The sequence below is a fragment of the Pomacea canaliculata genome, linkage group LG12 (assembly GCF_003073045.1).
Source record: "Pomacea canaliculata isolate SZHN2017 linkage group LG12, ASM307304v1, whole genome shotgun sequence".
Lineage (NCBI taxonomy): Eukaryota > Metazoa > Mollusca > Gastropoda > Architaenioglossa > Ampullariidae > Pomacea > Pomacea canaliculata.
Genome location: NC_037601.1, coordinates 646,236 through 667,545, shown reverse-complemented (window position 1 = coordinate 667,545; position 21,310 = coordinate 646,236). Strand labels below are relative to the sequence as shown.

At 48.7% G+C, this 21,310-nt stretch overlaps 1 protein-coding gene across 4 annotated transcripts in view; it reads left to right on the top strand.

The window, feature by feature from the left end:
• LOC112576460 (core-binding factor subunit beta-like) overlaps window positions 1–18,693 on the top strand; it is a 55,514-nt gene extending 36,821 nt beyond the window's left edge. For 3 of the 4 annotated variants that reach the window (XM_025258894.1, XM_025258896.1, XM_025258897.1), the window contains 2 exons: window positions 2,738–2,874; window positions 17,800–18,693. In XM_025258894.1, the coding sequence (XP_025114679.1) occupies window positions 2,738–2,874; window positions 17,800–17,902 (240 nt within the window). In that variant the 3' untranslated portion in view covers window positions 17,903–18,693. The remainder of the gene's footprint in view (window positions 1–2,737; window positions 2,875–17,799) is intronic. The other variant, XM_025258898.1, reaches the window with a different exon arrangement.
• The last annotated feature ends 2,617 nt before the right edge of the window (window positions 18,694–21,310 follow it).

The following is a 21,310-nucleotide window of genomic DNA, read 5'->3' as shown; positions in this document are numbered from 1 at the left end:
TCTATACAACGTTGACATTGTCCTGTAGCCTTACCTGTTTGCTAACTGTGGTATTTCTGTATCTGTGTGGTAAGCTGGGTACATTCCCTGTAGCACAGCTCTCTCCCTCTCAGCGCCTCCTGTTCTGTGTAAGTGGACAGTCGTGTCATCCAACGACGAGAGGCGATCGTTCCACAATCTGCAAATTACATGGTGGAAAGGTATTTGTGAAAGCTAGCATTGAAACTTGGAGTCGTATAACTGATAGCCTAATACAATTAGCGGTAGAACACGCGAGGTAAGTACCCAGACTACACCTGTCGCACATCTACCCCAGCTCTACACATGGCACTGCAGCTATCACGTCACGTCACGTCACGTCAGGCAGCGTCACCCTTCTTCCCCATGCCACCTGCTGTAGATGCGACAGCTGTCTAGATGACTCTTTGGACAAGCTTCCTATGTACATTAAGGAAGATGAAAGAAAATTAAAGGTGTGCATTTATGTGGTTTAAAGAGGCCCTACATCTGAACGTCTCTTGTGGTTTTGCACTGCACGACCATGTGTACACTAAAGTTCACACCTGTTAAACTTAGGTTACATAATGTCTGCTGACATGTCTCTTGATAAGCATGCTTCTCACATCTGTCGTTCGGCATACTATGAGCTAGGGAAGATCAGCTGCATTCATTATACTCCGTCCATCTCAACCATCAAAATTCTCATCTACTGCAACTCTCTTCTTGCTGGCTGTTCACAGTACCTCATTGATAAGCTTCAGAGTGCACAACTCAGCTGTTCCTCTTGTTTTCGGGACTCGCAAATGTGAACATGTCCCACCACTTCTTCACTCTCTTCATTAGTTACCTGTTACAGTGACAATAGACTACAAGCTCTCAGCTGTATGCTATGGATTCGTTGAAGGCTCCTCCCACCCCACCCCACTACTTTACTGAAATCTTGTCTGTCCACACTCCTGCCACAAATTTTGCTTCTCATCAGACTCCCGCATTCTGTCCTCCCTCCCACAGACAGTCACATGACAACGGACGTCCTCCCTCTGTGCTGTAAGCAGTGGAACTCTCTTCCTCATCACATTCACCACTCGGACTACACAGCTACATTCACACGCTCTGTGAACACATGTCTGTTCACTAAGTACTATCCCTGAATTACTATCTTAACTCCCTGGCAACACTGTCTGTCATGCTAACCGTCATGTGACGACTCCATCTGACACTGTTTATAGTGTCTACATCCCTTCATACCTTCATCGTTGCTGTACCTTATACTCTTGTACCTCATCTTGATGTTGTTCAGTGTGTCTACTGTACCTCATTGTCCACTGGCTGTTACCTTTTATTTATCATTATTGGTCTGTGTGTATAGAGTGCGATCTGTCTTTGTCGTGATGCTGCGCGCTATAAGTTCACATTATTATTATTATTAAAAGAAATCGGTTTACCTGTAGCACCAGTGTGCAAAGGTCACCTCACATTCATACAGCGACTAGTACAGCCGAGTAAACTGTGTCAAACCTGTTACCATGTCAACATCGTGACACATTGTTGCACTGCTAACTCAGAAATCAGTGATACCGGCGGTCATTAGCCTAATCTACTTGTACAGTTATGATGCTGATACAGGCGTCACTTGCTTCGATTGGTCGGATCAAACAGGCAGTCGTCTACAACAACAACAACAACAACAACAACAACAACAACAACAACAACAACAACAACAACAAAATTCGCTGAAGTTTAGTGGAAGGATTTGTTGCACCCTTCTCCGAGTAACGAAGGGGTTTGCTGGGGAAAGGGGGAGGGACTATTGGTGACGGTTATCCGACCTGATTATGTCCAAATTAAATAATCACGTGACATTTTTGCTTCCGTAATTTTTTGACGACTAGTTTCATTCAACTTAGTGGAAGAGTGGATGCATTGGATGACTTCTCCAGGCGGCTGGACCATAGGGACCAGACACTGCCGTTATTGTTTATTCTCACTGTCCAGGGACAAGGAAAAGTCAGGGTTCCAGGGTTTTATTTGGCCCAATACAACGACGATGAGGTCTCTCGCTCCCTTGACACGCAGCTCAGAGAAAGATTGCAAGTTACCAGTGACCGTGTTCCATCTGAAGGATCTTAAGCCTTGGTGGAACTTTATCAGGGGAACTACGAGATCCACAGCTCTCAACTGCTGCTGAAAATGTAGAAAATACGCTGAGTTGAATCTGCTTCCCATAGCAGGCTTCTTGTTTATCGAACTGATTTTTTTTTTTTTTTTTTTGTACGACAGACCGCAGCACCAAGCCTGACATCTGGTCACGTACCTTTGATGCCTGCTCATGTCTGACACACTTCATTTGCTACATCCAGTGCCCTACCTTGCTGGTCCCACAGGTCCTCTAGCCGGCGTCACGTCACGTCACGTCACGTGTTTGTGTGGTCGCTTGCGTGACGTCACCAGACGAGAGCATCGCCCTCGCGTGTGTAGTGGGGGGAGGAGGGAAGGGGTATGTTCTCAGAGACCTGTGTGACTGCTAGTCTCTTGTGTGTTCACAGATGCTTGTGTAACACCATTGTCCGTGTGTCTGTGCGTAGAGGCTTGTGTGCCACTCAGTGTCCGTGAGTTTCTAGAGATTTGTATGAGCCCAATGTCCGTTATTCTGTGTTCACAGAGTGTATCTGTGTATATGTATGTGTTCACAGAGGCTTGTGTGAAAGCCAGTGTCTGTGTATCTGTGTGTTCACAGAGGCTGGTTCACGCATTGCGCAGTGCAGACATGGGCGTGGCACCCGCCTCCTCGCCAGGTGATGAGCCATTTTGTCCTCCTCTCATGGCGGGCTCTTTCGGCACACCCGTCACCCGGCCTCACCTGTCTGTCATGAAGTAAGCCTCTTTTCCACTCGCTTTCCTGCCTGCTCTTGCAGTAGTGTAGCAATGAATGATGCCACTTATACCTGTCTTCCCAGGCAGCTCATCGCCGTCCATGTTTCTCATCTGTCATGTCTCATTCCGCACCATGAACCAGACCTCCACTTTATTTTAACATCAGGCTCCCTGCAATGCTTTGACCCTCAGCTCCAAGGCACAATTAGGAAATGCTGTCTTTTAAAGTTTATTTGTCCTTGTTAACGACAGCACAGCATTCATCAAACAGAAATAACATCGAATCACAGAGAACCACAGAGGAAGAACAACCTTTGAGAAGAAAACGCTTTAAAGAGAGAATTGTACCCGTTGTTGTCAGCAGCCAGATATCGTGATGTCAGCAGGTAGCCGGAAAATTCAAGTGATGCTCGAAATTAGAGGATATCTATAGAAGGCAGGGTCTCCAGCAGGTCGTGTAGGTGTTAAGCCAACTTCTTCCAGCAGGTACCGAGATGTAACCGGTGCTTTTTGATCAATACATACAGTGTATTACATATAGTAGTAGGGGTCATGAGGTACATATAGTATATTACTTATAGTGGTAGTGGTCATCAGGTACATATAGTGTATTACGTATAGTAGTAGTGGTCATGAGGTACATTGGCTATAGTGGTAATGGGCACGAGGTGCATGTAGTATGTAACCTGTAGTGGCAGTGGTCATTATGTAATGTAGTATATAACTCATAGAATAAATGGACACCAGGTACATGTAGTATGTTACCTGTAGTGGCAGTGGTCATTATGTAATGTAGTATATAACTCATAGAATAAATGGACACCAGGTACATGTAGTATGTTACCTGTAGTGGCAGTGGTCATTATGTAATGTAGTATATAACTCATAGAATAAATGGACACCAGGTACATGTAGTATGTTACCTGTAGTGGCAGTGTCATTATGTAATGTAGTATATAACTCATAGAATAAATGGACACCAGGTACATGTAGTATGTTACCTGTAGTGGCAGTGGTCATTATGTAATGTAGTATATAACTCATAGAATAAATGGACACCAGGTACATGTAGTATGTTACCTGTAGTGGCAGTGGTCATTATGTAATGTAGTATATAACTCATAGAATAAATGGACACAGGTACATGTAGTATGTTACCTGTAGTGGCAGTGGTCATTATGTAATGTAGTATATAACTCATAGAATAAATGGACACCAGGTACATGTAGTATGTTACCTGTAGTGGCAGTGGTCATTATGTAATGTAGTATATAACTCATAGAATAAATGGACACCAGGTACATGTAGTATGTTACCTGTAGTGGCAGTGGTCATTATGTAATGTAGTATATAACTCATAGAATAAATGGACACCAGGTACATGTAGTATGTTACCTGTAGTGGCAGTGGTCATTATGTAATGTAGTATATAACTCATAGAATAAATGGACACCAGGTACATGTAGTATGTTACCTGTAGTGGCAGTGGTCATTATGTAATGTAGTATATAACTCATAGAATAAATGGACACCAGGTACATGTAGTATGTTACCTGTAGTGGCAGTGGTCATTATGTAATGTAGTATATAACTCATAGAGGTAATGGGCATTAGGTACATATAATCTATTGCATGTCGTGGTGACGGACATTTAATGCCTGTTGCTTCAGGTAGGACAGTGTTTCTGTTTCTTTCACAGACGAAAATGGAAAACACGCATACACGCACACACACCGAGTGAGTGAGAAAAAGAGATGGACAGCTGTGATGTTTCGCCATGTCACTAGGATGGTTTCCAATGCTCCAAGCTCCGGCTTCAAATGATAGTTAAGGCAATGACACAGTATTTAGTTCCATGGTGCTAGATTATTAACAACAGATTGCATGTGGGTGTCTTTTCCAAACTTCTTGAAGGTGCACTTACGAAACAATGTTCTAGTGGTGTAAGATCTGGACAGCTTAGGTTTTCTCTCTACAGCGAATACTGCTGTTGGAGGTCACGTGCAAGTTAGATACCATGAATGGAAGCCAGTTGAGCGAGCAGCTGAGACTATTTCACGGCAAAGCACTCGGCGCTGTAAACAGCCTGAGACACGATCCGAACCCAGGACAGCCAGTCTTCACTGTACTGACAAGCGCACTGACAAGCGCTAACCGTTGTGCCACAGGACCGCCACTTAGTCACCAGAATAACGGTCATCTGGTAGAGAAGACAACGTGACAACGTGACCACGAGACAACGTGACAACGTGACAGCGTGGTGTATACAACGTCGGGACACTTGGAACACTGATGACAACATGGCTAGCCGACTTACGTGGTGCTTTGTAAACACATGGAGAGGCACTGCCTTACACATCGCCATGCAAATCTGCTCTGCACATGGGTAGGACGCCAGCACCTTTTAGTTTGTGCGCTGTCACACATTAAACGTTATTAATACCACTGCAGCGGGTCTACGGCCTGACACCTGACTAACCGTCCTGACAAACTGTATTGACGTCTACAGGCTGACACCTGACTAACCGTCCTGACAAACTGTATTGACATCTACAGGCTGACACCTGACTAACCATCCTGACAAACTGTATTGACATCTACAGGCTGACACCTGACTAACCATCTGACACAAACTGTATTGACATCTACAGGCTGACACCTGACTAACCGTCCTGACAAACTGTATTGACATCTACAGGCTGACACCTGACTAACCATCCTGACAAACTGTATTGACATCTACAGGCTGACACCTGACTAACCGTCCTGACAAACTGTATTGACATCTACAGGCTGACACCTGACTAACCGTCCTGACAAACTGTATTGACATCTACAGGCTGACACCTGACTAACCGTCCTGACAAACTGTATTGACATCTACAGGCTGACACCTGACTAACCGTCCTGACAAACTGTATTGACATCTACAGGCTGACACCTGACTAACCATCCTGACAAACTGTATTGACATCTACAGGCTGACACCTGACTAACCATCCTGACAAACTGTATTGACATCTACAGGCTGACACCTGACTAACCGTCCTGACAAACTGTATTGACACTGACCTGACCTGACTAACCGTCCTGACAAACTGTATTGACATCTAGAGGCTGACACCTGACTAACCATCCTGACAAACTGTATTGACATCTACAGGCTGACACCTGACTAACCGTCCTGACAAACTGTATTGACATCTACAGGCTGACACCTGACTAACCGTCCTGACAAACTGACTATTGACAAACATCTACAGGCTGACACCTGACTAACCGTCCTGACAAACTGTATTGACATCTACAGGCTGACACCTGACTAACCGTCCTGACAAACTGTATTGACGTCTACAGGCTGACACCATCATACAGGAATGTGACAGGAGCTGGCCTTGGTAACTTGTCACGACCAAAGCTAAGTGAAACAGCGTGACGACCCACCGTGACTTCAGCAACCAAGCGCGTGACCTGCGTGACCTCAGTAACATGACGTGTGACCTTGCTTGTCCTGCTGGGACGACATAATAAACTTGTCACCATTTCTATAATGTGACATGTCGTGACAAGAGTGCGATGATCTGTCTGTCGTGACATGCTATGAAGCCGATGACAGAGGCAGTGTCAGCCTAGAGTCTGTCAATTCATGAAGACACGCAGACACCAGCATCACACTCGCCATTTGTAATCGGCGGTCAGAGAGGTAGCATCCACCCGCTCTGGCCCTGCCCCACTACCTACCACCTTCCTTTACAGTCGGGTGCCGCACGTTACCTGATGTTTTCATCCGTTGAGCGACTGTAGCGCCGTGACAAAAGGCACCAGCAGTGGTTTTCTCTTCGACTGGAGTCGGTTATTTTGTTATAGATCGTCTAAATTATGTTTTGTTTGTTTGCATGTTTGCATATGTTTGTTTATTTATTAGTGTTTTGCTTTGCTCGTTAGACAGAGAAGTGTTCCCTCTTGAGTCAACGTTGGGTTAGGGTTTGGTTAGTTGGAAGTAGTGGGGTTAGGATTTCAGGCTGACCACGTGAAGCACAGAACAACGAAATACAAGGCGGCGCGCGCAGTCCTCGCCCGGCTCGGTGGGGAAAGTAAGGTGGCACCTGGACCTCGCCTACCCCGGATAGCGGCCAGCAGCGACTACGAGGTTTGGCAGCCTCCACAGCGGGCCCACAACATTCTCAGTGGTTTTACACCACCTTGCTTTCCAATCCATCAGCAGTCGACGAGTCGCACTCATCGCTGCCAGGACTGTTCATCTGGCACCAACGTGTGGCTGTCTTTGGATGATGTGTTCCCCCCAACGCACGCACACCCCCGGCGACAGGAGGCGCTGCTTCTGTGGTCACACGTCAGGGTCAGGGCAGTGTAGCTCACCTACTCCTCCGGACCGGCCAGCCCGCCTCAGCGGTCTTTATCTTCAGCACCTTCACTGCCACTGGAAACCAGAAATCCCGTGTAGAGAAGCTTGTAAAACACATGAACGGTCACGGGTCAGCCCACGTGATCACGAGGGTCCGTGCGGCGGAGCGAGGGAGGGAATTGGTGTTTTACGCCGTGTCAGCAGCTAAGGCTATATTACGGCAAGCAGCCAGCCCTGTAAACAGATGCCACGTGCAGAGAAAGATCAGCGTGCCCGAGACGAGAAATGAACTCAGGGCGGCCAACCTTCACTGTATTGGTGACAGGCGCTAACAGCGCTAACCGTTGCGCCACCGGACCGCTAGGCGGAGCGAGAGCTGGAAGTTGGACAGCAAGACACTCACAAGGGGGAGAGAGGGAGACTGGAGACTGGCGGGTGCGAGTTGTTCTGCGCTAAAGAGGAAAGAAGGGGTCTGCAGGGTGGGAGGTTATGAACTTGTGTGATTATGGACTTAATTAGTCACAAGATTTATTCCCCCTTTTTTGATGCCAATATGGCGGCAGCCCAGGAAATGTTAAAAACATCTTTCTGTTTTGGAACTGCGCTGAAGTTGGTAACAGTTTTCCATTCAGGTCACGTCTGCTTTGTTGTCCTACCCCCAAGGAGGAAGCGAAAAGGGAAAAATATGAAGGACCATTAACTTGCGCAGAAGCTTGATTGCGTCCCTTTTGTCCTCCGGACGATTACCCGAGTGGTCTGCCCGTCGAGAGGTCGACAACAATGGCTCCCCCCCTGCCTGTTGCTTGACGTTAATGCTCTGGGGAAGCAGCCAGTCGTCAGGAAGCAAACTGTGGGGGAGGTAAGACTCCCGAGTGCGCAGACCGAGTTGACTGCAGCAAGTGCCAATTGTCAGCGGAATGGAACTGGCCTCCTCTCGCCGCCAGAGATGCGCCCTACAGTGGCAGACTGGGGGTAGGAGGGAGAGGGGCTGGGCAGAGAGAAACAGCTACTTGCAGCCACATCGAGGCTGTAGCGATCCTTCGTACAGCGGTGACGCGTGCTTTGGTACATTTGTGACGATGTAGTCGGGACCGGCGTGACGTAATCGTCGATACGTTTGTGGCATGTTCTTTGGCTCAGTCGTTAGACGTTATCATTGGCTCAGTGTCACGTGTTCTTTGCTTGTGACTTTCGCCTTTTTCTCGTTCAAACAGTCGCACGTGGCTGTTGACACTCTGTTGATGTGCTTTTGGCTGTGAATTAGTGTATGACGTGGGTATCACGTGGTCGTTAGTACAGTCGTGACGCGGTCGTTGGTACAGCTGACGCATTAAGAAGCCGTAATGGTGACGTAGAGGCACGTGACTAGTGGCGCGAGACGAAGCCTGAAATGACATGACAGACAGCGGAGGTGAGGCGGTGCGCATGCCACTGTTGCCCTCAGCAGGATGGCCTCGCGCTCCGCCGGCGAGCAATGTCGGCTCCTCGTGTTCCACGCGACGGGACCCGGATTTGCCTGAGCAGTCGCCTCGCCCCACCCCGCCCTCAAACCTAAGCTCCTCCGGGGCCACGTGGGCAAGCAGACTTCACTGGCTGTCGTCTTTGTAGCGACGCGATGGAGTGAGAAGCTTCTCTAAACAGTCCAGCGAAGCCTGATGGTGGTTCTTGGGGGTCAGGTGTAACAAAACTAAGAGTACTTCAGGGTTAGGTGTTCTGTCGACGGAACTGGAGTTTGTAAGGTCGTCCCCTAATCTTTTACGGTCGTTCGGGAGTGAGGTGTTAGAGACCTGTACTGTTAGTGAGGTGTTAGAGACCTGTACTGTTAGTGAGGTGTTAGAGACCTGTACTGTTAGTGAGGTGTTAGAGACCTGTACTGTTAGTGAGGTGTTAGAGACCTGTACTGTTAGTGAGGTGTTAGAGACCTGTACTGTTAGTGAGGTGTTAGAGACCTCACTTTTGTCGGGGTCAGCTTCTCCCTCGTTTCTCGCCGTGATATAGTCTTAGTTGGTGGCACGGTGTAAAACACAACCAACCATCCTCCCACCTTGCTGCCTTACCTTCCGCAACTCTCTATGCCATAGAGTCTATGGAGTCAGGTACCAATTCCCGACAGCTGGGTCGACCGGTAAAATTAAGTTTTGCTGCGCGATTCAGGTATCGAACCAGCGCGCCTCAGTTCGCACGCAAACGCTTAGCCGCTCGGCCATCCGTTTTCCTTTGGGACTGGAGCTGTGCTTGAACCCGGAGAGACTGCAAGCAGCAGTGAGTCAGCGAGTGGCTGCTACATAATACACCACGACTAAATGACACTCCAGGAGACAGCAGTGATGACACTATGGGCCCACATGGCAGCAGACAGCAGTGATCACACTGTGGGCCCACATGGCAGCAGACAGCAGTGATCACACTGTGGGCCTACATGACAGCAGACAGCAGTGATCACACTGTGGGCCCACATGGCAGCAGACAGCAGTGATCACACTGTGGGCCCACATGACAGCAGTGATGACACTGTGGGCCACATGACAGCAGTGATCACACTGTGGGCCCACATGACAGCAGTGATCACACTGTGGGCCACATGACAGCAGACAGCAGTGATGACACTGTGGGCCACATGACAGCAGACAGCAGTGATGACACTGGTGAGAGAGAACACAAATGATCAGACTGTGTCTCCAAATGACAGAGGACAGTTGCTGGAAGACAAGTGTCAGCCGAGAAACATGTGAGTGAGTGAAATCAAAGCGGACTGACTTATTTTGTTTCTAAGGACAGAATCGAGTTGTTGAGGACGTGGAGAATCTTGTTTATCTTTCTTTGTCTCACTGTCACACATACAGCTCACCCTCTTCTCTGTCTCTCTCATCGCAGAGGGCGGTCCGGTGGCGCCTGTCACCACTACAGTGAGGGTTGGCTGTCCTGGGTTCAGATCTCGTCTCCGGCACACTGTTCTGCACGTGGCATCTCTTTACAGGGCGTGATGTTGCGTGATGTAGTCGTAGCGTGTTGTAGTCGTAGTTGCTGACTCGGCGTAAAGCATCCCTCCCCCTCCACCCCCATCATCATCTTAGCGCCACTGTTTGCGTACGTGTGTGTGTGTGTTCGTACACCCAGCAGAACAAAGGGCAGGTGAACGACTGATTCATTGCTTCATTTCGCGGTTCGTTGACCCTGACACCCGGGACGTGGCCTGTACACGGGTGGCACGTGCCGGCGACGACAAGGTGCTACGGACAGCGCGTCAAGCAAGGCCTGCAGCGGCCGCTGACTGCAGATCAGCAGGTCCTGTTGTCCTCCCTCCATACCTACCACGTCCACGTGTCTGGGAGACCTTACGTCACCCCCGACTCCCTGTGTCTTGCCGAACCTTAGGCAGGTCCCTGTTAACTCACGATGTTTGGAGCAGAATGAGGGCTGCGTGACACAGATGCCTATTGTCTACACTCTTTTCAAGGACGCTTTTATTTGCGGTTTTTCGTTTGTTTGGTTGGTTGGTTTTTTTCTTTCTTGGTCAATCCATGAATTATTTTTACCTTATTCATCAAAGAAATTCACCTGCATGTAGGTTTTAAAGGTTGTGGGCTTTTTCCTGCTTTGGAATCGGAAGGCTTTGTCCCTTTGACAAGAGACGTGAAGAACGTAACAGTTTAGCTTTTCAAACAGGCAACGAGTGAGACGTTTGGTCTGACGTCACGACTGGCGGACAGACAGATTTAACGGCCTGTAAAGTGACGTAGGCATATTCTCAGTTGTCTGTCCTGTCTCAACCTTTAACCCTGAACCCTGAACACCTGGAGTGTGTTTAGAAACACAAACACCTGACACCCTTGACTTGCCTGCCGCTACCTGTCTTCCTGTTGCGTGCGCATCCATGCGACTATCGCCTTGTGGTGTGACGTCAACTGACACACACACTGGTGACGCCACGCGTGTGTTTAGCAGCGCCACCAAGTGGCCAACGACAGCTTGTCGTGTACAGTGTGCTGTCTGTGTTATCACTGAGCGGCCCGTGCAGGCAGCGAGTGTCATGACCAGCCTACAGCCTACAGCCTACAGCTGCGTATTCATCTGCACCCAGCGCTTGTTTGGTGGCGACACACGCTGACCATGGCCCCGTGCTACAACAGGTCTGTGCCAGCCCTTGCCAGCCTTCGTGCCCGCCATCTTGGTTCATTACAGCCCTTGTCAGGCTTGTTGCTGAGGGCTGTGCTTGTTGCACCTTACTATCCTTATTAAGCCTTGCTAGGTTCTCACCATTACACTGGTTTACTTCTGTCCTTACTAATCATGTGTCTAGTGCCGTACATTACCTGCGTGCGTGCGCGTGCCTGTGTGCGTGCGCGCGTGACTAAGTGATGCCGGTGTGCGTGGCCCTGTGTCGCCGTACAAGCCCCACCCCCACTACGCACGTGGCCGGTAGCTGTTGTAGCGGCGGTGGTGTCGTCAGCGTGTGGGTGGTGAGGTTGGCGTGTGTCCTGCGTCGGGCGTCCCGTGGCTTTTGGTGGCCTTCGTGCTTGTCAGGCCTGACATCATCCTCACAGACCCTGCGCGCGGCTCCTGGAGGCTCTCGGCGCAACCCTGAATGGCGGGCAGTTGCTTGAAAGTGAGCGAGAGAACACAGTTCATTTGCCTAAACGCTTTCACTGGGCCCCAGCACACAGGCAAGGGGCGAGCGCCATGTGTCGGCAGGGGGAAACTGAGCGAGCCGGTCACGTGTGTGTGTGTGACGTCGAGCTCATCTAGGTGACAATACTACTACCAGCCTAATCTCCCTTGTCCAGCCCCCACCCCCACAATGTCGCCCTCATCCAAGTGTAGGCGTCCACTCTATCCACGGGGACGACAAAGTGGAGGAGTTCCACGATCAGTTGGAGAAGGCTGTCGGTCCTCGCGTTGTTGGGGTGAAGTAATGTGAAGGTCGGTCAGCGACCATTGGCAACGGGCCGACACGGTTGGTCGCCTGGGGCTTAGTGGCTGCTAGTCACTATGTTGCCCCCCGGAGTGACCACTTATGCCCTAGCTGTAGCACTAGGTGAGTGTGGACAGGCAGACAACACCCACCCACAGCTGCCACACTCCTCCCACCCAGCATCACGTGACCCTCCAGCCGTGTATTGGGTGCCTACACGAGAGCGCCGTCCCGCTACTATTGCCCCCTCCTCCTCCCACCCTGACTTGTAACACCTGTAACACTAGTCTCCACACGTGACTCTGACTCCCTGGCCTGGCCTCAACACGACGCGGAGGAAATGTAGCGCCTGTACAATTAGTCTGTACACGTGGCCCTGACTGCCGGGCTCGGCCCCACCATGACACGTGGAGTTGTAAGGCAGGAAGCACACGTGTCTCTCAAGCCTTCATTTCCACAACGTTTCACGTGTCAGTGGCGGCACGGCGCCGCGCGGATCACGTAGCGTCTCGTGACGACGTGACCTTAGCTGCCACCACGCCCTCTCTGGCTGTGGCCATGCTGTCATGGACCTGACTGATAAACACTGGACACGCTGCTCCTGTGTGAGTGGAGAGAGAGAAGACATTTGTTGTCTGGTGACTTGTCTACATCACCACACTTATTTATCTTTATAGCCAGCCACCAAAAGCGTCAGCTTGTTTTGACCCTTCCAGGGCATTGTCACCATGGAAACGAGAGAGAAGTGTTTTCTTCTTGTGTGTGTGGAGCAGTGACAAGACTGACAACGCATGCAGCTGTTGGGGGTGAGGAGGAGGAGGAGGAGGAACGTTCACAGAGTAACCTTGACATCAGATGCTCTCAGACGGCACGGAGACTGCGGCAGGAGTGCTTTGGTTCCGGACATGCGCCAAGAGTAGAGTGCGTGACGAGGTACGACTGACGACGGTGGAGGGCGGGCCAGCTGCGTGTCCGTGGGCAACGTGTGGGCGGAGCTGGTCTCGCCATGCGGCAAGCGAGTACGTAATGGCGGTGTCCACCAGCACCTGACGCACCATCAGTCACCGGCAGGGCGGGTGGTGCAACGATCAAACTTCCTTTCCGTCGTCACATCCTTCCTGATCTCACCCGACCTTCCCGCACCTCGTGCCGTGTGTCAGGTTTGTTTTGCTTGTGTTTTACGCCGTGCAGGCACCTCTGTCACGTGTCCCACCCTCCCGTGTCTGATGTCGTCTGTCAGGTGCGCCGCCTAGAGAAGAGGTCTGACGCATTAAGACAGGAGTTTGTATATTTGTCTCTATAGCTACATAGGATAACTAGCGCAGGAATTCTGTTGGTATACATTTTATTTATAAATTATAAGATAAGAGAAAGGGTATCAACGTATCATGGTGTGTATCTGCGTGTCACGACCTTTGTCTTCTGACTGTGGATGTGGATGAGGATGTCACCATCTGTTTCTCTGTAAGAAGCAAACAACAGACCTGTCCTTCCTCCACAAAGTAAAAATAAAGCAAGTTAAGTGAAATAATAGTATTTACAACGAGTCTCAAAATGCGACCTAGCAGCATCCTAGTCAACAGAAACTCCTGTCACCTGAGTGACGTGACACCCAGAGTGAGTGACAAGATGTGACAGTGGGTGACAGCAGGAAAACCTCGCGTGTAGCAGACGTCCGACGGTTGTTCCTTGTGTGCGTGGGTGTGTGTGTGGGATGGTGAGTAGGACAGCTACGTCCAGATGTCTACTCAGTGTACACCACACTTTGCCTCCCACACTGCCCGCCCACCCAGGCTCGCGTCCTCCACTGCCTGTCAACTCGGGTCCCTCACCACCCGCCTACCCGACCTTGCGTCTGGTGCAGACTGGCGCAGCCGCCTGGAACCGCCACAGTGCCGCAGTGTCTTCCAGACCACGCCTGCTTTTTGTTTCTTGTTGGGGGAAGGGGTCATGTCAGCCCCCCACCCTCTCACATACTTCTGGGATACGCGGCCATCTTTGGGGATTGGGGGGGGGGGCAAGATCCGAGAAGTGGCAATGAGGTCACCCCACCATTAGCGCCACTTTGAAAACAGATGTCAGTCCTGCTCCAGCTGACACTGAGCTCCTTTCACTACATTCTGTCTTAGCTGTACTCACCCTCATAGCGGACAGTAGAGATTACCTGTAGTGTAGTATCTACACTGTAGTACCTGTACTGTAGTACCTACACTGTAGTACCTGTACTGTAGTACCTATACACTACGATATGTAGTATCTATACAACAGATGTCAGTCCTTCTCCAGCTGACACTGAGCTCCTTTCACTACATTCTGTCTTAGCTGTACTCACCCTCATAGCGGACAGTAGAGATTACCTACACTGTAGTACCTGTACTGTAGAATCTATACTTTAGTATCTACATACTGTAGTACCTGTACTGTAGTACCTATACACTACGATATGTAGTATCTATACAACAGATGTCAGTCCTGCTCCAGCTGACACTGAGCTCTTTTCACTACATTCTGTCTTAGCTGTACTCACCCTCATAGCGGACAGTAGAGATTACCTGTAGTGTAGTATCTACACTGTAGTACCTACACTGTAGTACCTGTACTGTAGTATCTACACTGTAGTACCTGTAGTGTAGTACCTACACTGTAGTATCTATACTGTAGTACCTGTACTGTAGTACCTATACACTACGATATGTAGTATCTATACAACAGATGTCAGTCCTGCTCCAGCTGACACTGAGCTCTTTTCACTACATTCTGTCTTAGCTGTACTCACCCTCATAGCGGACAGTAGAGATTACCTGTAGTGTAGTATCTACACTGTAGTACCTACACTGTAGTACCTGTACTGTAGTATCTACACTGTAGTACCTGTAGTGTAGTACCTACACTGTAGTATCTATACTGTAGTACCTGTACTGTAGTACCTACACTGTAGTATCTATACTGTAGTACCTGTACTGTAGTACCTATACACTACGATATGTAGTATCTATACAACAGATGTCAGTCCTGCTCCAGCTGACACTGAGCTCTTTTCACTACATTCTGTCTTAGCTGTACTCACCCTCATAGCGGACAGTAGAGATTACCTGTAGTGTAGTACCTACACTGTAGTACCTGTACTGTAGTACCTACACTGTAGTACCTGTACTGTAGTACCTACACTGTAGTACCTGTACTGTAGTACCTATACACTACGATATGTAGTATCTATACAACAGATGTCAGTCCTGCTCCAGCTGACACTGAGCTCTTTTCACTACATTCTGTCTTAGCTGTACTCACCCTCATAGCGGACAGTAGAGATTACCTGTAGTGTAGTATCTACACTGTAGTACCTACACTGTAGTACCTGTACTGTAGTATCTACACTGTAGTACCTGTAGTGTAGTACCTACACTGTAGTATCTATACTGTAGTACCTGTACTGTAGTACCTACACTGTAGTATCTATACTGTAGTACCTGTACTGTAGTACCTACACTGTAGTATCTATACTGTAGTACCTGTACTGTAGTACCTACACTGTAGTATCTATACTGTAGTACCTGTACTGTAGTACCTACACTGTAGTATCTATACTGTAGTACCTGTACTGTAGTACCTACACTGTAGTATCTATACTGTAGTACCTGTACTGTAGTACCTACACTGTAGTATCTATACTGTAGTACCTGTACTGTAGTACCTACACTGTAGTATCTATACTGTAGTATCTATTGTATCTCTTATCGCATTGAAGACTGGGGACAGGCCGTGCTTGAGGTCCCCGGTGAGTGAGTGAGATTATGTATGTGTCTGTGTCTGTGCATGTGTCTGTGTCTGTGTATGTGTATGTGTCTGTGCATGTGTATGTGTCTGTGTATGTGTCTGTGTATGTGTCTGTGTCTGTGTATGTATGTGTCTGTGTATGTATGTGTCTGTGCATGTGTCTGTGTATGTGTCTGTGTATGTATGTGTCTGTGTATGTGTCTGTGTCTGTGTCTGTGTATGTATGTGTCTGTGCATGTGTCTGTGTATGTGTCTGTGTATGTATGTGTCTGTGTATGTGTATGTGTCTGTGTCTGTGTATGTATGTGTCTGTGCATGTGTCTGTGTATGTGTCTGTGTATGTATGTGTCTGTGTATGTGTCTGTGTCTGTGTATGTATGTGTCTGTGTATGTGTCTGTGTCTGTGTCTGTGTATGTGCATGTGTCTGTGCATGTGTCTGTGTATGTATGTGTCTGTGTATGTGTCTGTGCATGTGTCTGTGTATGTATGTGTCTGTGTATGTGTCTGTGTCTGTGTTTTCACACCTAGGGCTGGCGTATATACATATATACAAGCGCCTGACTCGTGTTCACAACTGCAGACCGGAAGTCGTGAGGTGGTGGTCACATGATCAGCTTGCAGACATCACTGACTGGGGTGGACACGTCGCACCCGCCCTCCTGGTGTAACGACTCTTGCAGGGCGAGGTAGGGGAGGGGGTGATGCGTGGAGCATAACGAGGGGCGGGAGCAGCCAAGCGTGGCTAATGTAGTTTGGCGAGATTAGTAGCTGACGCTCGGCCATCAACAACGATTGCATCCCAGGTGGCCCGAGTAGGTGAGAGAACGAGTGCGGCATCAAAGCCAGTGGTGGTGTGCGTGTGTGCTGTCGCCCACCGAGTCGGACAGCGATGTCAGCGGGTGCAAAGGGTGGAAGGAAAGTCGATAACAAGGAAAGGTGAACGTCGCGCGCTGTCTCTCTTGCCGAGGGTCGGCACCACCTAATAACAACTGCACGCCTGCCTGGGAAACAAGACAGAAGGACCTGTCGGCACCTATCTCATACACAACTTAGATCTACCCGCATTAATAAGTCGGGTGGATCAAAGGTTTCGCTAACTCCTCCCGTCCTTTCTCAATGAGAATGTTTCACTCTCTGTAGATGATCCTCCTGCACTTTCTGTGGGTCATTATCGTGCACCTCGGCTGTTAGTAGTATTTTTCTCTTTGCCCATCAAGCTTTAAATCCTCAGTCCGGGAAACAATCAGGGTCAGCAACAGTGGGGCTTCAAGACCCCTGGCAGTGAATGTGATCGGGTGGGCTTACTTCATTACAAGACGCTAGAACTGAGAGAAGAAATGGCCTGGAGATAGAGGTGATCAAAGTGTCAGAGTACACGAGACCTTGTAATGAGCTGAACACAGGTATTGGAGAGCACGTCTCCCTCCGTGGATCGTTGTCGAGTGAAGACCATCTTTTTTATGTGTCCCCACTCCTTCTCCACACTGATGCCAATAACTTCATGAGCAGAGATAAAAGTGAACGAGCAGCTGAAATGGCTTAGGGTGGGCAGACTGACTACAGACCGGACCCTGTGAATCAATTGTGGCTTTCATCAACTGTTTCGTCTTGACATTTGTCACAGTGACAAGGTTCCTCCCAGTACAAGTAACAGCAACATGTGTTGCTCTCTGTTGCAGGTTCCTCTCAGTACAAGTAACAGCAACATGTGTTGCTCTCTGTTGCAGGTTCCTCTCAGTACAAGTAACAGCTACATGTGTTGCTCTCTGTTGCAGGGCTCCTCCCAGTACAAGTAACAGCTACATGTGTTGCTCTCTGTTGCATGTTCCTCTCAGTACAAGTAACAGCAACATGTGTTGCTCTCTGTTGCAGGGCTCCTCTCAGCGAAGTCCGCACCCCAGCCCTGGTGAAGGACGTTCACACGCCGACTGACCTTGACCTCACAAAGGCACCGCGCCCCGTTTACTTATATTGATGTACATAAGCCGCGTCATCACCGTCTCCAGGACAACCTGCAAGCTTCTTGTTCCTGCCAGAGTCCAGCGCGTACACGGCGCTGCCACCCGGGATGTTAGGCTCCAAGGGCGCGCATGGCAAGACGAGAGAGAGGGCGCACGAGGAACTCAAGCTTGTCGCCTGCCGGCCTCTCGAGGTTTCAACATGGAGTCAGGACTTTTGCGAAGCGAACAAACTGTGGGGGGCCTGGGATCACTTCTAGCTTGGGATGGGAGGGGCACTGGTGGGAGGGGGAAGCATTAGGAGCGCGCACAGGGGATGGAGAAAGTGTTCTGAACTTGAATGGCAAAGCGTCCTGACCCACGTTTGATCATTGTGATCAGTGTGTTTGTTGTTTGTTAAGTCATGACATGTTTATTGGTGTTTGCATTTGTTGTTTATGGGCGGTCCAGTCGAGGGTTAGCTTGGACAAGTGTTTAGCGAGACGTACAGTGGAGCGTGCAGTGCAAGCTGACGTGCTGTGTGCGGGAGGTGAGTGCAAGCTAAGGCAGCATGTACAACATTGACTACAGCACAAGGATGATGGCTGCAATGTGCAATACGCCCTGACCAGGTCACTTCTAGTCAAAATACTGCGTGTGATTGTATACAAGCGATACATTGAAACTGATGTCGTGAATGAGAGACTTTTGTAGATATATTTTTGTAAACGGTCTACGTTGTGATGTAATAACATTGCTGTCAAGTGGAAATGAAGGAGATTAAAGGATGGCCATGCCTCAAGAAGGCTGAGAACACCTGTCATAAGCACACGCTGGTCTGTGTAGTCTGGCCTTTCTGCAAGGGAAGTACTTGCTTTAGAACTAAAATCATTGTCAGGGTGATTTTATTTTCTTTGTTATCTGTGACTGTTGTCTTGTTACACCCGTTACTTTCAGGACTGTTGCCTGACGTACACCATTATTTTCTCTAGGCAGTAAGTCTCCAGCTCTACCCCCAGTCCTCACTTATGTAGTAGAGGTACACATTCCCCATCTTACGGGCGACAAATAACACACACATGATATCCACAACAACAACTCCCCAATATTTCATTTAAAAACAATGACTGCCATGAAAAACGAACCCATGATTCACACCAAAAGGGTTAGCGTTTGTTATTGTGCTACAGCAGCTTGACCTGAAGTGAAGAAACCCACTTTTTTGGTTTTGTGTGCTGTACTCGACTTTTCTGGACAGTTGTCCCGTATGCTGCCTGCGATTTGTGCAACACCATTCAAGGCCTAGTGGTGTGGAATGATTAGTACAGTACAAGATGCTATTCCTCAAACTGCAGATTGACGTGTACAAACACCAGGATACAACATAGAACGGCTGACTACATAGACGTCACGTTTGTACTCAGCATGGGAGAGCTGCAGCATATCTTATGTTAATAAGCCTTCTGTGTACAAACATGACGTCACGATCTGGACCTGCCAGGGCATGGTGCTAGCCTGCTAGGTCGTGTGTACTGGCCACACACATTGCAAGTCGGCAGGTAGTTGTTTGGAGGACTTCTGTCAGGATACGTACGCAATATTTCATGTTTAACACATATCAACAACGACAAACAAAGGAGCAGTGACACGTACTGACAAGAGTGGCACACACAAGGTCTCAACAAGGAACAGCGACACCAGGCTGAGCGATCGTCACACCTTTATTTTCATAGCAGTCATTCACAGATGAAGCCAGAGACTGTCGGTGACAAAACTCCACACGTCCGTCTAAGTGATGGTCTAAGTCGCCTTTGACTTATTTGTAGCTTAGATGCTGGGCAAGGTGCAAGGTGTCCAAGATGTTGAGCCTAAAAAAAGGTCAAGTTTCCCAAGAATGACGGAAGAGAGCAAAAACAAAAACTTATAAGGAAGCTAACTTGAGTAGTCGGAGAACGACGATGACAGCGCTACCCTGTGCGTTGAATGCCTCCGCTGTACTACAACACACTTTGCAGCTCGAGCTTTGTCACCTAGTCAAACAAGCAAAGGACAAATTCAGGTAAATTAAACAAAATGTTTCACCAGATGTCCCCAGACCCTCGACTAGCGACAACCGAGAACAACCATTATATTTATGAGGGCCTGCAACTTACTGGCGGAGCCCTGAGGCAGCAACAAAGAGAAAAGTCCATCAAGCGAAAGACTTTTTGTTTTCTCGTTTTGTCAACGCGCATTTCCGTGAACACGTCTTTGCGGGCATCGGCACAAGCACAACATTCCTGTTTACCTACAACCATAACAACAATCACTTTACCAAGGAGTAGTTCTCGTGCTGTGACGTCAGCCTGCCAAGTCGTGACAGTCACATGTTTACAGGATCACAACCTTCCGTCTCACCCCGAGGGTCATGCTTCTTCGTTTTCAAATAAACACTTAAACAGTACGTTTCCCTGCTAGGCAGTGGGCTCAATGCGCTTGCACAAAAGAGCAGCAGAAGAAACAATGACAGTAACGCCGTAAACAAAGGCAGTAGCATAGTAAACAAAGGCAGTAGCACAGTTTGCAAACAACACAAACAAATGGAGGGTAAGATGTTTGGTGGTAAAGGGCGAGACAACTAACCCCAGGAGGTTTTCTTCAACGACCTCTGCCTTCTATCCCTCACTAAAAGCTTCGCAGATGGTCATTGTACTAAGTGATTGGAGCAAGTCATTCCAGACACTAGCGGTCCGGTGGCGCAACGGTTAGCGCCTGTCACCAATACAGTGAAGGTTGGCTGCCCTGAGTTCATTTCTCGTCTCGGGCATACTGTTCTTTCTCTGCACGTGGCATCTGTTTACAGGGCTGGCTGCCCTCCGCCAAGGACGGTCCCAAGCCCGGCTGAAAAAGGAGGAGGGTTGGGCGTGGGGCCAGCACCCCCACCCCGTAAAAAACAAATCCTTGCTAACCCTAACCCTAGGAGGGGCGAAGGGCCTAAAAAAAAAAAATTCCAGACACTGTCATCACAGATGCTACTGTAGTAATGACACTGTCATCAGAGATGCTACTGCAGTCCTGTAACTGTCATTAGAGTCGCTACTGTAGTAATGTAACTGCCATCACAGACACTACTGTAGTAATGTAACTGTCATCACAGTCACTACTGTAGTAATGTAACTGTCATCACAGTCACTACTGTAGTAATGTAACTGTCATCAGAGACACTACTGTAGTAATGTAACTGTCATCACAGTCACTACTGTAGTAATGTAACTGTCATCACAGTCACTACTGTAGTAATGTAACTGTCATCACAGTCACTACTGTAGTAATGTAACTGTCATCAGAGACGCTACTGTAGTAATGACACTGTCATCAGAGATGCTACTGCAGTCCTGTAACTGTCATCACAGTCGCTACTGTAGTAATGTAACTGCCATCACAGACGCTACTGTAGTAATGTAACT